The 12,997-nt window shown below is 36.8% G+C and overlaps 1 protein-coding gene across 8 annotated transcripts in view; it reads right to left on the bottom strand.

Annotated features, from left to right (window-relative positions):
• AASDH (aminoadipate-semialdehyde dehydrogenase) overlaps nt 1-12,997 on the bottom strand; it is a 52,580-nt gene that overhangs the window by 28,457 nt on the left and 11,126 nt on the right. For 6 of the 8 annotated variants that reach the window (XR_013333617.1, XM_077757748.1, XM_077757746.1 and 3 more), the window contains 2 exons: nt 4,866-5,182; nt 1,457-1,649 (listed from right to left, as the gene is read on the bottom strand). Coding sequence is in view for 7 of the 8 variants with exons in the window: in XM_077757748.1 (XP_077613874.1) it covers nt 1,457-1,649; nt 4,866-5,182 (510 nt within the window). In the remaining variant the exon portion in view is untranslated. The remainder of the gene's footprint in view (nt 1-1,456; nt 1,650-4,865; nt 5,183-12,997) is intronic. The other 2 variants (XM_077757751.1, XM_077757752.1) reach the window with 1 other exon arrangement.

Genomic DNA, 12,997 nt, shown 5'->3' with positions numbered 1-12,997 from the left:
GAGGAAACTTTACAATTCCTCCTCCTCCGCCTTCTAACAAGACAGGACATGTCTTATACAAAGGAAAGGACATCCTGTCAGCTTGTATACTTCTCTTCCTTACTCAAACTCAAAATGATCTGCTGATAATACCCCAAATTAAGAATCGTGAGTTAAATAAAATCACTGTGAATATATGCACAACTTGCTGCGTTCTGGAAGCAGAGTTAGTAAATGTATATCAGTTTCTCAGGATTTATGATCCCAAAAAGGTCAAAACCACTGCCAGAGTAAATTTAACTGAAACTGTGCTAAAGGGGATTGGATTTAAAGAAATAAAACTCCTGCGACCCTACATAGAAGGAAAGTCTCCCTGTTTAGTAATTCTCTCTAAAATCTATTAAGGTACTTTGAAAAGGTTTCCTGAAAATTATGCTCCTTGAATTTTGTAGAAAAACAGGTTATATTAAAGTCCTGCCCAGATTTACAGAATGATTCACCATAGATGAGAATTTATATGGATTTGATATACCCAGAAAGCCACATTACTATATTCATTTTATACATATTTGTAAATATATATATTTTTAAGGATGAAAAACATTGCCTAAAAACAAAGTGAATATCAAATTTTGCCTTTAGGGTAGAAATTTAACATCCTTGAGTCTCTTACACTAAATATAAACCTGATATTTTTAGTTTATCATGATATGCATACAATTTTATTAATTCCCTCTAGTATCTTTAATCATTTGCAATGTAATTATCTTAAGGCTTGTATACCAGTCACCTACTCTGATACATATTTTTTAAATCTTTAAAGATGACAAACTATTTGTTTCCGTAAGTTAATGTAAAATACACTAATATAAAAAGACAGAAAATCTAAATTCCTACCTAATTATAACTTAAAGTTTATGTTTTCTACTAAAAGCTAAAGTTTAAGACAGGAGAGGCAAGCATATCCCAACAGATTTGAGTGAAGATCAACTTCCTCTAGCTATTACTATGCAAAATGCATGGTGAAATAATTTTTTAGGCAGAATTAACTGATTTCCCCCCATTCTCAAGCAAATTAGGTGAATCATCAGGAAACAATCTTTAATAATCTAACTCAATTATCATTAGTTTACTGTAAAACAAAACAAAACAACCCTACAGGAATACAAAATATTCTCTAAAACATGTAAAATGTTAAATAATAGAGGCACCCGGGTGGCTCAGTTAAATGTCTTGACTTCAGTTCAGCTCAGGTCATGATCTCACCATTTGTGAGTTGGAGTCCTGCACATGGCTCTGTGCTGACAGCTCAGTTGGGAGAGCCTGGAGCCTGCTTCGGATTCTGTGTCTCTGTTTCTCTCTGCCCCTACCCAACTCATGCTCTTTCTTTCTCTCAAGAATAAATAAAACGTTAAAAATTTTTTTAAATAAAATGTTAAATAAAAGACAAAACATTTCATTTGCCCCTAAAATGTACCTGCAAAATAGTTACTCTGTGATGTGAAAAGAGAACAGCAGCTAACTTTGATGGAAGCACTTTGACAGAAGTTGGTACAATAAGCAGACGGGCACCACTGGATAGAGCAACAAATATTTCCACAACGGAAGGATCAAAGGTCAGAGGTGAGGCCAGAAACAAAACATCTTCTTGTGTGATCTTGAAAAGTAGCCTAAGGCAAAACAGAACAGTTACATGAAATGTCTAACATTTGGTAAACACATATCCTAAAAAATGATTTATGACCATTAAGTTTCTGGCTGTTGGCCAGATTTTTATTGTTTTCTCAGATTAACCAAAATGGTACTATTAATCCTAGAACTCTTTAAAATTTAAGGATTAAAAGCCATTTAAAACAATATCTACTTCTTAACATGACATATTTATCATCTGTGATGGTATGCTGATGTGTCAGTGTGGCTGGATTGAACCACAGTCCTTAGTTCCTTTAGGGAACCAAAAAGGGATATTCTCTCTCCTACTGTATTATGATATCTCTTATATCATATTATATATGATATATAATGATGTATGATATATACATATGATGATATATATCTTATATCATATCTTATATCATATATATGAATATCTTACACACACACACACACACACACACACACATATATGCTAGATGACAGAAGAGAGGTGGGTGCCATTTAGTAGCACACATACCTCCCTGTTATTTCATCAAACACTAATCTAGGTGCTGCTGTGAAGGGATTTTGTAGATATGGAATCTCTGATTAGCTGACTTTAATGAAAAGGGAGATTTATTCTGGATTGGCTCGATTTACTCAACTGGAAGACCTTTAAAAGAGTATTGAGGCCTTCTGTAAAAAAGACTCAACATCTGGGTCTACAATTACTCTCCATTACCCCGGGATCTTCTTTCTTGACTTGCCTGTGGAAAAAAGCACATGTCTATGGATTTCCAGGCTGCTCATGATCATCCCTTTCTGTTTACACTCTAGATTCAGTCTTGCTTAGCAGCCCCTACAAACATAAGCCAATTCCTTATAGTAAGTCCCTGATATATCTTCCTAGTTCTGTTCTTCTGGTAAAATATTGACTATCCTTATTGATTTAATGATGCTTAATAGAGACCTCTGACTCCCTTTTCCCACTATTTGACATTTTTCTCTCAGAAGCTAAACAAAGAGCAAAATATATATAGTTAGGATATTACAGAGCATAGATAGTCAGCAGTGAGCCTATGGCATTGCTTCATTCTGAACACACAGAACTCTGTCTAAAAAGCAGGGATTACCTTAATTTCACAATATCTTCAAATATGATATTGTGGGGACTCACTCAGAACCCCAGAGTTGGTATGAAGATTACTTTAGGCTGAAGACATTTTGGATTTAACAGATGCAGAAAGAAGCCTTGTTAGACCTTTCCTTATCTAATTGCAAAAACGTCTGGGAAATGAAGTTGCCATAAATTCTTTCTTTGGAGTAGCTTTTATTCCCAGGAAGGAAACCAAGAGTGAACCTACTATAAATCCCTTCTGTAAGTTACTTTTATGGCCCTGAAAATAAACCAAAAAGGGATTTTTAACAGGTAAGTAGATTTCATTAAGTTCAAGCATAAATAGCAATGGAGAAATTCAGATATATATATATATATATATATATTTTAATGTTTATTTTTGAGAGAGAGAGAGAACAAGCAAGGAAGGGGCTGGGAGAGAGGGGTACAGAGGATCTGAAGCAGGCTCTGTGCAGACAGCAGAGTCTGATGTAAGGCTTGGCTCATGAACTACAAGATCGTGACTGAGCCAAAGCCAGGCACCCAAATGACTGAGCCACCCAAGGGCCCCTAGAAATTCATATACTTAAAATCAGCCCCTTACCCCTCACTAGCAAATACTTGCTCCCACTTTACATACAATACCTACCTCTGCTGGCCCAGTGCCTCTTCCCACCTCCACCAGATTCCAAATCTGCTTCATTCTTTTCAAGTTTCCTACATCTCCAACCCACCTCACCTCTCATGTTCTTAGTGTATTACTTTGCCCTTCATCTAATAGGAAAGTTACAATCTCAGCTTCTGAACATTCCTTACCCTTCCATCTCAAAGTATCTTACTCCTTTACAATACTATTGCTTGATTTTTCAACCCAACTCTCCCTACCAACTCTCTACCATCAGCTCATAAACGTCTCCCATCTCAAAAATAAATCTATAGCCCCCACCCCCAGAATTTTCTTTCCCATTAAAACTTCTAGAAATGAGAACTTTACTTTTTGTCTCCATTTCCTTATCTCTCATTCCTTTATCCCCAGCCTAATGTAATCTGTCCTCAGTCTTGGGCACTCAGAAATAAAGTCACTAAAGACTAGATTGTCAATTATAAGACACCTCTCTGCATCATTTCACCATTCCTTTCTTCTAGACCTGCACCATCCAATATGGTAGCCACTAGAAACATGTGCCTACTGAGCACTAAAAATGTGGCTAATCCATATTGAGAGGTAGAAGTGTAAAATACAAGCTAGATTTAAGATAAGAATAAATGCATATAATACTTCACTAATTTTCATATTGATTACATATTGAAATATTTTAGATATACTGAATTAAATGTTAAATTTTTTTATTTGTACTCTTTAAGATGTGGTTAGAAATTTTTTAATTACATAAAACTTACAACATAAAAATATATATTTGTCTCACAAAGTTTCTATTTCTATATTTGTTTCTGTTTCCTCTTTTGATTTCCTAAGATTACTCCCTTTTGGTTCCCTTCCTTGTCTATTTCCTTCTTTCTTGTCAAGTTGAGAATCAATTTCATAGAGATTTCTCATCTCCTGACCACAAGAACAAACCAAACTCTACAATGCTATAGGAATGAACTTAATGAAATGCAAATATTTTTATATCTACTGGACTAAGTTCAAAATTCTTCAACAGGGCATACCAGGCTCCTGCCCCCTCAGGTCACATGGCTCCTGCCCTGATATACTCTCGCAAGCCAAACTCTTGCTTTCCCCCATTTCTCTGCTGTACCTCTGCCAGGAAAACACTTCCTTCTTATTAATAATTAAGATGCAAAGCTTCTAAGCATATCATTTATTTGCTCTCTGCCTGGCTCCAGGTCTTGATCAGAGAGGTGAAGCCCCAGCCTGAAGATAACTAAAGTTCAGATATAGCCAAAACAAGAAAGCCAATTACTTATGACTATCAATTTAGGAACAAGAGTTATGAAGAACATACATTAAAAATATTTTGCCCTTGGGGTACTAGGCTAGCTTAGTCAGCAGGGCATGCAACTCTTGATCTTGGAGTCATGAGTTAGAGCCCCATATCAGGAGAATTCACTTAAAAAATTTTTTCATTTTAAAATACAAGTTTTGAAAAAAGATTCAAAAGACAGAACTCACCGAAAATGTTGGATATTTGGCACTATACATGCATGAGGGACTCTGACAATCTTAGGTATCCCCGTAGTGCCTGATGTATGGAGAACATAGGCCAAGCAATGCTTAAGCCTCACATCCATGTGCTCTTCTGACTTTTCTTCATTGCTGTGCTCAGAATTAGTGCTATTTGTCATTTTTCCTTCTTCATATTTCTGTTTTCTGTCATTTAACATCAAGCTCACTTCAATATTTTCCCAGTGAAGCCTGAAGAGTACTAAGTCATTATGTTCTGTAAGTGTATCATAATTCAATAATGTTTCATAGGAAGATTTGAATTTCTGTTACATGGGGGAACAAAGTCCACAATATTAATGTTAAAAGACATTTTTAACATAGAAGTAATATGAAATATTCACTCATTCAACATTGTTTTGAGTACTTGCTATATAACCAGGGGTTAAAAAAAAAGAAATTAAAAACTTTCAAGAATAAAGTGCTGTCCTTACTTTCAAAGTCACCTTCAAAATAAACAGACATAAAAACATTCAACTGCAGGGCAATGTGGTAACTGACCATGAATATGCTTGAAATGTTAATCGGAACATAGGAGATTAAATTTAACTCTGCCTGGAAGACCTGAGATTGCTTCATCATATGTAATATTTATGTTATAAGTAGCTTTGTCTAAATAAAGAGGCATACTTTATTGGGCAAATAGCTAATGCAGAATATATGACCTGAGACAGCTAGTGTTGTGGAGAACTTTGAGCATTCCAGAAAGTTGAAGAATTGGGGGAGAGGGAAAAGACACATAGTTAAGAGGAAAGGAGAGGCTATCCTTAATAAATCTGTAAGGGGTTTAGACCTTAACCTATAAGCAAGGAGATTTAACTGAAGGTGGCAAGGATAGACTAATAAGTTACACGTTTGGTAAGTGAGGGTTTTCTAATGAACCTTTTGCAACAATTGAGATGTGCTATATGGGCCTGAACTAGTCTGTTGAAACAAGAGCAGACAGAAAGGGCCTATGAGCAAGAATCAATAGGGCTGGCTAACTTTCTGGATACAGAGTGAGCCTAAGAAGATTATGAGTTTCTGACTCACGTATTTGGTAGATGGAGACAGATTAACATAGATTTATTTAATTTGGATAAAAAGATATTAAATTCAATTTTTACATGCTAAAAGTGAGGTTCCTTTGAATATACCTTTTAGGATAAAAAGAAGTTTAATGAAACATAAGTTTTCACATTAATTATTATAAATGAAAGAAAAATAAGAGGAGAGAAATGAGAACAAGGTCACAATGCAGGAGCCTATAGGGCTTTATTTGATTGTGGTGTATGTATTAGGGGTCAGGTGTGGTGTGGACTATAATATTAAAAAAATTAAGGACCTAGAATATGTATTTTTAACACTTAGTTCAAAATCATCTTTTGCCATTAACTTTACTTATCTCTGCTAGGTTACATTTATTTCCCTTAGGGTATCTCCACATTATGTACAATTTATAGGTTCGAGATTATGATACTTTTCTCTCCAAACACAGTTGACTCCTGAACACAGGGGTTATAGAAGCACCAACCCTAAAATCCATGAATGACTTCTGACCTCCCTTTCCCAAACTTTACTAATAGCCTATAGTTGACCAGAAACCTTCCTGATGACAATCAATTAACTATACTCTGAATGTTACATACACTATATACAGTTTTCTTGGAATGATGTAAGTTAGACAAAAGATCATGTTCAGAAACTATACAGAAGATTCCCTAACCTGGAAAAGGAAAAAGATATCCAGGTTTAGGAAGCATAGAGAGTTCCAAACAAGGTGAACCCAAGGAGGTCCACACCACACCACATTAAAATGTCAAAGGTTAAAAGATACAGAAAAAATTTTATTATTAAAAAAAAAAAATTTAAGGGGCGCCTGGGTGGCTTAGTCGGTTAAGCGTCCGATTTTCGCTTATGTCATGATCTCGCGGTTTGTGGGTTCGAGCCCTGCGTCGGGCTCTGTGCTGACTGCCAGCTCAGGCCTGGAGCCTGTTTCAGTCTGTGACTCCCTCTCTCTCTGACCCTCCCCTGCTCACGCTGTCGCTCTCTCTCCTAGAAATAAGTTAAAAAAAAAATTTAAGAGATTTCAATTTATTTGAGAGAGACAGAGACAGTATGGGTGGGGAAGGGGCTGAGAGAAGGAGGCAGAGAATTCAAAGCAGGCTCTGTGCTGTTAGTGCAGAGCCCAATGTGGAGCTCAAACTCATGAATTATGAGATCCTGACCTGAGCTAAAACCAAGAGTCAGACGCTTAACTGACTGAGCCACCAAAGTGCTCCTAAAATCCTTTTTAATGCTTCAGAGGGTTGGGGATGGAGGATGGGAGAAGGGAGAGGCAAAGAAAGAGGAAGACATAAGATCCAAATCAGGCTCTGTACTAATAGCAGGGAGTAGGATGCAGGGCTCAAACTCACGAGCCATGAGATCCTAACCAGAGCTAAAGTCAGATATTTAACAAACTAAACCACTCAGGCACAAAATACGAAAGAATTTTAAAGTGGCAAGAAGCTAAAAGTTACATACAAGGGAAACCAAACCAATAAGGCTACCAGCTGATTTTTCAGTAGAAACTTTGTAGGCCAGAAAGGACTGGCATTATGTATCCAAAGAGCTGAAAAGAAAAAGCCTATAATCAAAAATAGTCTACCCAGCAAGGTTATAATTCACAACTAAAGGAGAGATAGTGGCACCTGGGTGGATCAGTCAGTTAAGCATTGGACTCTTGACTTCAGCTCAGGTCATAACCTCATGGTTTGTGAGTTTGAGACATATATCAGGCTCTGCAGTATCAATCTGAGATTCTTGCTCTGCCCCTCCCTCACTGGTGCTCACACTCTCTAACTTAAAAATATATATATATATTGGAGAGATAAAGAATTCCTCAAATAAAAGTTTAAAAAGCTCACCACTGAACCAGCTTTATAAGAAATATTAATGTAACTTATTTAAGAAAAGAGGCCATAATTAGAAGAAAATTATCAATAAAGAGATGTAAAATATGACAACATATAAATAAAATATGGAGGGAGAATAAAAAAGTAGTTCTCTTAGAATATGTTTAAACTTAAGTAACCAACTTAATATAGACTGCTACATACTTAGGATGTTATATATAAACCTCATGGTAACCACAGATCTATAATATATACCAAAAATAGATAAAGAGAAAAAACCATGAATAACACTAAATAAAATCAACAATCACAAGGAAAAAGATCAAGAGAAGGGAATAGCAAAGAACTATAAAAACAACCAGAAAACAAGATGGCATTAAGTACATTACTATTACTTGAAATGTAAATGGTCTAAATATGCTCCAATCAAGAGACACAGGATAATGGAATGGATTAAAAAAACAAAAAACAAAAACAAAACCCATCTATATGTTGCCTACAAGAGACTCCCTTCAGACCTAAAGATATGTACAGACTGAAAGTAAAAGAATGGAAAAAGATAGTCCATAAGTATTCCATAAGTGAAAGAAAAAAGCCAGGGTATTATCAGACAAAAGGACTTTATTACGTTTATTTATTTTTGAAAGATAGAGACAGAGCTCAAGCAGGGGAGGGATACAGCAACAGGCAGACACAGAATCCGATACAGGCTCCAGACTCTGAGCTGTCAGCATAGAACCAGATACTGGGCTTGAACTCACGAACATTTGAGACTGAGACTGAGCCAAAGTTGGATGCTTAACCGACTAAAGCCACCCAGGTGCCGCTAGACAAAATGACTTTTTTTTTTTATTTTTAAAATGTTTTTATTTATTTCTGAGAGAGAGAGAGAGAGAGAGAGAGAGGTAGCATGCACAGGGGAGGGTCAGAGAGAGATAGGGAGATACAGAATCTGAAGCAGTCTCCAGGCTCTGAGCTAGGTGTCAGCACAGAGCCCGATGCGGAGCTTGAACCCATGAACTGGGAGATCATGACTTGAGCAGAAGTCAGATGCCCCTGACAAAATGACTTTAAAACAAAGCCTGTAACAAGAGAATAAGAAGGGCATTACAGAATAAGAAGATCAATCCAACAAGAATATATAACCATTATAAAGATCTATGTACCCAATACTATAGCACTTAAATACATAAAGCAAAATTAACAGATATAAAAGGGAGAAATTTACAATATAATAGTGGGGACTTTAGAAAAAAATATTTTGGGAGAAAGCAAATGTGAGCAAGGGGAAGGGCAAAGAGAGAGAGAGAATCCCAAGCAGGCTCTGAATTGATAGCCCTGATGCAGGGCTCAGTCCCACAAACCGTGAGATCATGACCTGAGCCAAAATCAAGAATCAGATGCTTAACCAAATGAGCCACCCAGGAGCCCCAATAGTGGGGACTTTAACACCTTACATCACTAGATAGATTGTTCACACAGAAAATTAGGAAACCGTGGCTTTGAACACATTATACCAGATGGACTTAAATATATACAGAACATTCCATCCAATAATAGAATACACATTCCTTTCAAGTGCATATGGAACATTTTCTTGGATAGATCATGTTAGGCCACAAAATCAAGTCTCAATAATTTAAGAAGATTTAAATCCTATCAGGAGTCTTTTATTTTTTAATCACAATGGTATAAAACTAGAAATCAGGAAAAAAAAAACTGGAAAAACACAAACACTACAAGCTAAACATGCTATGATCAATGGTTCAACAAAGATATTAAAAAGAAAATTAAAAATTACATGAAGATAAATGAAAACAATAGTCCAAAGTCTTTGAGATGCACCAAAAGCAATTCTAAGAGAATTTACAGTGATACTGGATTACCTCAAGAAAGAAAAAGAACAAAACCCAAGGTTAGTAGATGGAAGGATATGATAAGATCAAAGCAGAAATAAATGAAATAGACTAAGGAGCAATAGAAAAGATCAATGAAACCAAGAGCCAGTTCTTTAAAAAGATAAAGTTGATAAACCTTTAGCCAGATCCCCCCCAAAAAAAGAGAGGACCCAAATAAAATAAAGAAGTAACAACCAATACCACAGAAATAAAAAGGATTATAAGAGACTACTATGAAAAATTATATGCCAACAAATAGGATAACCTAGTATAAATGGATAAATTCCTAGAAACATACAATCTTCCAAAACTGAATCAGGAAGAAATAGAAAGTCAAAATAGACCAATTACTAGTAACAAAATTGAACTGGTAATCCAAAAATTCTCAAACAAAAAGTCTAAGACAGGTGGATTAACTGGTGAATTATACCAAGCATTTAAAGAGGAGTTAATACCTGGGGGCGGTGCCTGGTTGCCAGTTGGTAGAGCATGTGACTCCTGACCTCAAGGTCATGAGTTTGAGCTCCACCACGGACATTGAGCCTAATTAAAAAGAAATAAACACACGCGCTTGTGTGGCTCAGCAGATTAAGCATCCAACTCTTGATTTTGGTTCAGGTCATGATCTCACGGTTTGTGACATTGACACCAGAATCAGGCTCTGCACTGACAACACAGAGCCTGCTTGGGATTCTCCCTCTCTGCCCTTTCCCTGTTCATGCACATATTCGCTCTCAAAATAAACAAACCTTAAAAATAAACAAATAGGGGTGCCTGGGTGGCTCAGCCGGTTAAGCATCTGACTTCAGCTGAGGTCATGAACCCACGAACCGCGAGATCAGGCCCCACATTGGACTGTGTGCTGACAGCTAGCTCAGAGCCTGGAGCCTCTCTTCAAATTCTGTGTCTCCCTCTCTCTCTGACCCTCCCCTGCTTGTTCTCTCTTTCCCAAAAATAAACAAACAGGGGAACCTGGGAGGCTCATTCTGTTAATCATCTGACTCTTGATTTTGGCTCAGTTTATGATCTCACGATTTGTGGGTTTAAGCCCCACATTGTGGAGCCAGTTTGGGATTCTCTCAGTCTCTCTGCCCTCACCCCTCTCTCAAAATAAATAAATAATCTTTAAAATAAACACTAAATGCAAAAAAATACTTTAAAGACACTACAAAAAAAGAAATCTTCAAGCCAGTATCCCTGATGAACATGAACACAAAAATCCTCAACAAGATATTAACAAACCTCATTCAAGAATACATCAAAAGGATCATTCACCACAATCAAATCTGATTTATTCCAAAGTTGCAAAAATGGTCCAATATTCACAAATCAATGTAATATACATTAACAAAATGAATAAAAATCACATCCTCTTAATAGATGCAAAAAAAGCATTTGACAAAATTCGGTATCATTCATGATAAAAACTTTCAACAAAGAAAGGGAACAAGCCTCACATACTAAAGGCCATATATAAAAATATACACAGCTAATATTCTACTCAATGGTGAAAAACAGAGCTTTTCCTCTAAAATCAGAAACAAGACAAGGATGTCCACCCACTTTTATTCAAATGGTACTTACTGGAAGTTCTAGCCACAGCAATAAGGAGTTTTGGGGGGAGGGGAGAAGACATTCAAATTGGTAAGAAAGAATTTAAATTATTATTATTTGCAGATGATATCATACTAATAGAAAACCCTAAAGATTTCATCAAGAAAACTATTAAAAGTAATAAATGGGGATGCCTGGGTAGCCCAGTCAGTTAAGCATCTGACTTGGGCTCAGGTCATGATCTCACGGTTTGCAGGTTCTGTCAGCAGACAGCCCGCTTTGTTTTTTCAGGGGGGGGGAGTTGTTTTTTAATTTTTTCAAATGTTTTATTTATTTCTGAGAGAGGGACAGAGACAGCATGAGCAGGGGAGGGTCAGAGAGAGAGGGAGATACAGAATCCCAAATAGGCTCCAGGCTCTGAGCTGGCTGTCAGCACAGAGCCCGATGCAGGGCTCGAACCCACAAATGGTGAGATCATGACCTGAACTGAAGTCGGACACTTAATCAACTGAGCCACCCAGGCGCCCCATCAGAGAGCCTGCTTTGCATCCTGTGTCTCCCTCTCTCTGCTCCTCCCTGACTTGTACATGCATGCATGTGGCGTGTGTGTGTGTGTGCATGCGCGCACGCACGTTCTCTCTCTCTCTCTCAAAAGAAAATAATCTTTGGGGCTGCCTGGGTGGCTCAGAAGGTTAAGCATCCAACCTTGGTTCAGGTCATGACCTCATGGTTCACAAGTTCGAGCCTGTCATCGGGCTCTGCTGACAGCTCAGAGTCTGGTGCCTGCTTCAGGTTCTGTTTCCCTCTCTCTCTGGTCCTCCCCCACTCACTATCTGTCTCTGCCTCTTTCTAAAAAATAAACAGTAAAAAAAAAAAAAAAGTAAATAAACTTTAAAAACATTAATGAATTCTGTAAAGTTGAAGGATACAAAATTAATATACAGAAATCTGTTGCATTCCTATATACTAGCAAGGAAGTAGCAATTAAGCAACTCCTGTATAGTAGCAATGAAAGAAAAATTAAGAAAATTCCATTTACAATTACACCAAAAATAATATCTAGAATGAATTTAACCAAGAGGCTAAAAGAAGAGTACTGTAAAAATATAAAACATTGATGTAAAAAAGTGAAGACAACACAAATGAACATATATTTCATGGTCATGGATTGGAAGAATTTTGTTAAGATGTCCATATTATGCAAAGCAATCTAGATTCAATACAATCCCTATCAAAATACCAGCAGCATTTTTCACCGAACTAGAACAAATAATCCTAAAATTTTATGGAACCACAGAAGACCCCAAATAGCCAAAGCAGTCTTAAGAAAGAAGAGAGGTGCAGGTATCACAATCCCAGTTTCAAAACCTACTACAAAGCTGTAGTAATCAAAGTAGTATGGTACTGGCACAGAAACAGACACATAGAACAACAGGACAGAGAGCCCAGAAATAAACCCATGCTTATATAGGTCAATTAATCTATGACACAAGAGGCAAGAATATGCAATCAGGAAAAGAGTCTCTTCAATAAATGGTGCTGGAAAGACTGGACAGCTACATGCAAAAGACCGAAACTGGGCCACTTTCATACACCACACACAAAAATAAGCCCACAGCAGATTAAAGACCTAAATGTGAGACCTGAAACCATAAAACTCTTAGAAAAAAATCAGACCATAATCTCTTTAACATCACCCTTAGCAACAATTTTCTAGAAATGTCTCCTCAAGCAAGGGAAACAAGCAAACAAA

The sequence above is a fragment of the Crocuta crocuta genome, unplaced genomic scaffold (assembly GCF_008692635.1).
Source record: "Crocuta crocuta isolate KB4526 unplaced genomic scaffold, BGI_CrCroc_1.0 scaffold282, whole genome shotgun sequence".
In the NCBI taxonomy this organism is placed as follows: Eukaryota; Metazoa; Chordata; class Mammalia; order Carnivora; family Hyaenidae; genus Crocuta; species Crocuta crocuta.
The sequence above is the reverse complement of the archived record's forward strand: the minus strand, read 5'-3'. Positions and strand labels throughout refer to the sequence as shown.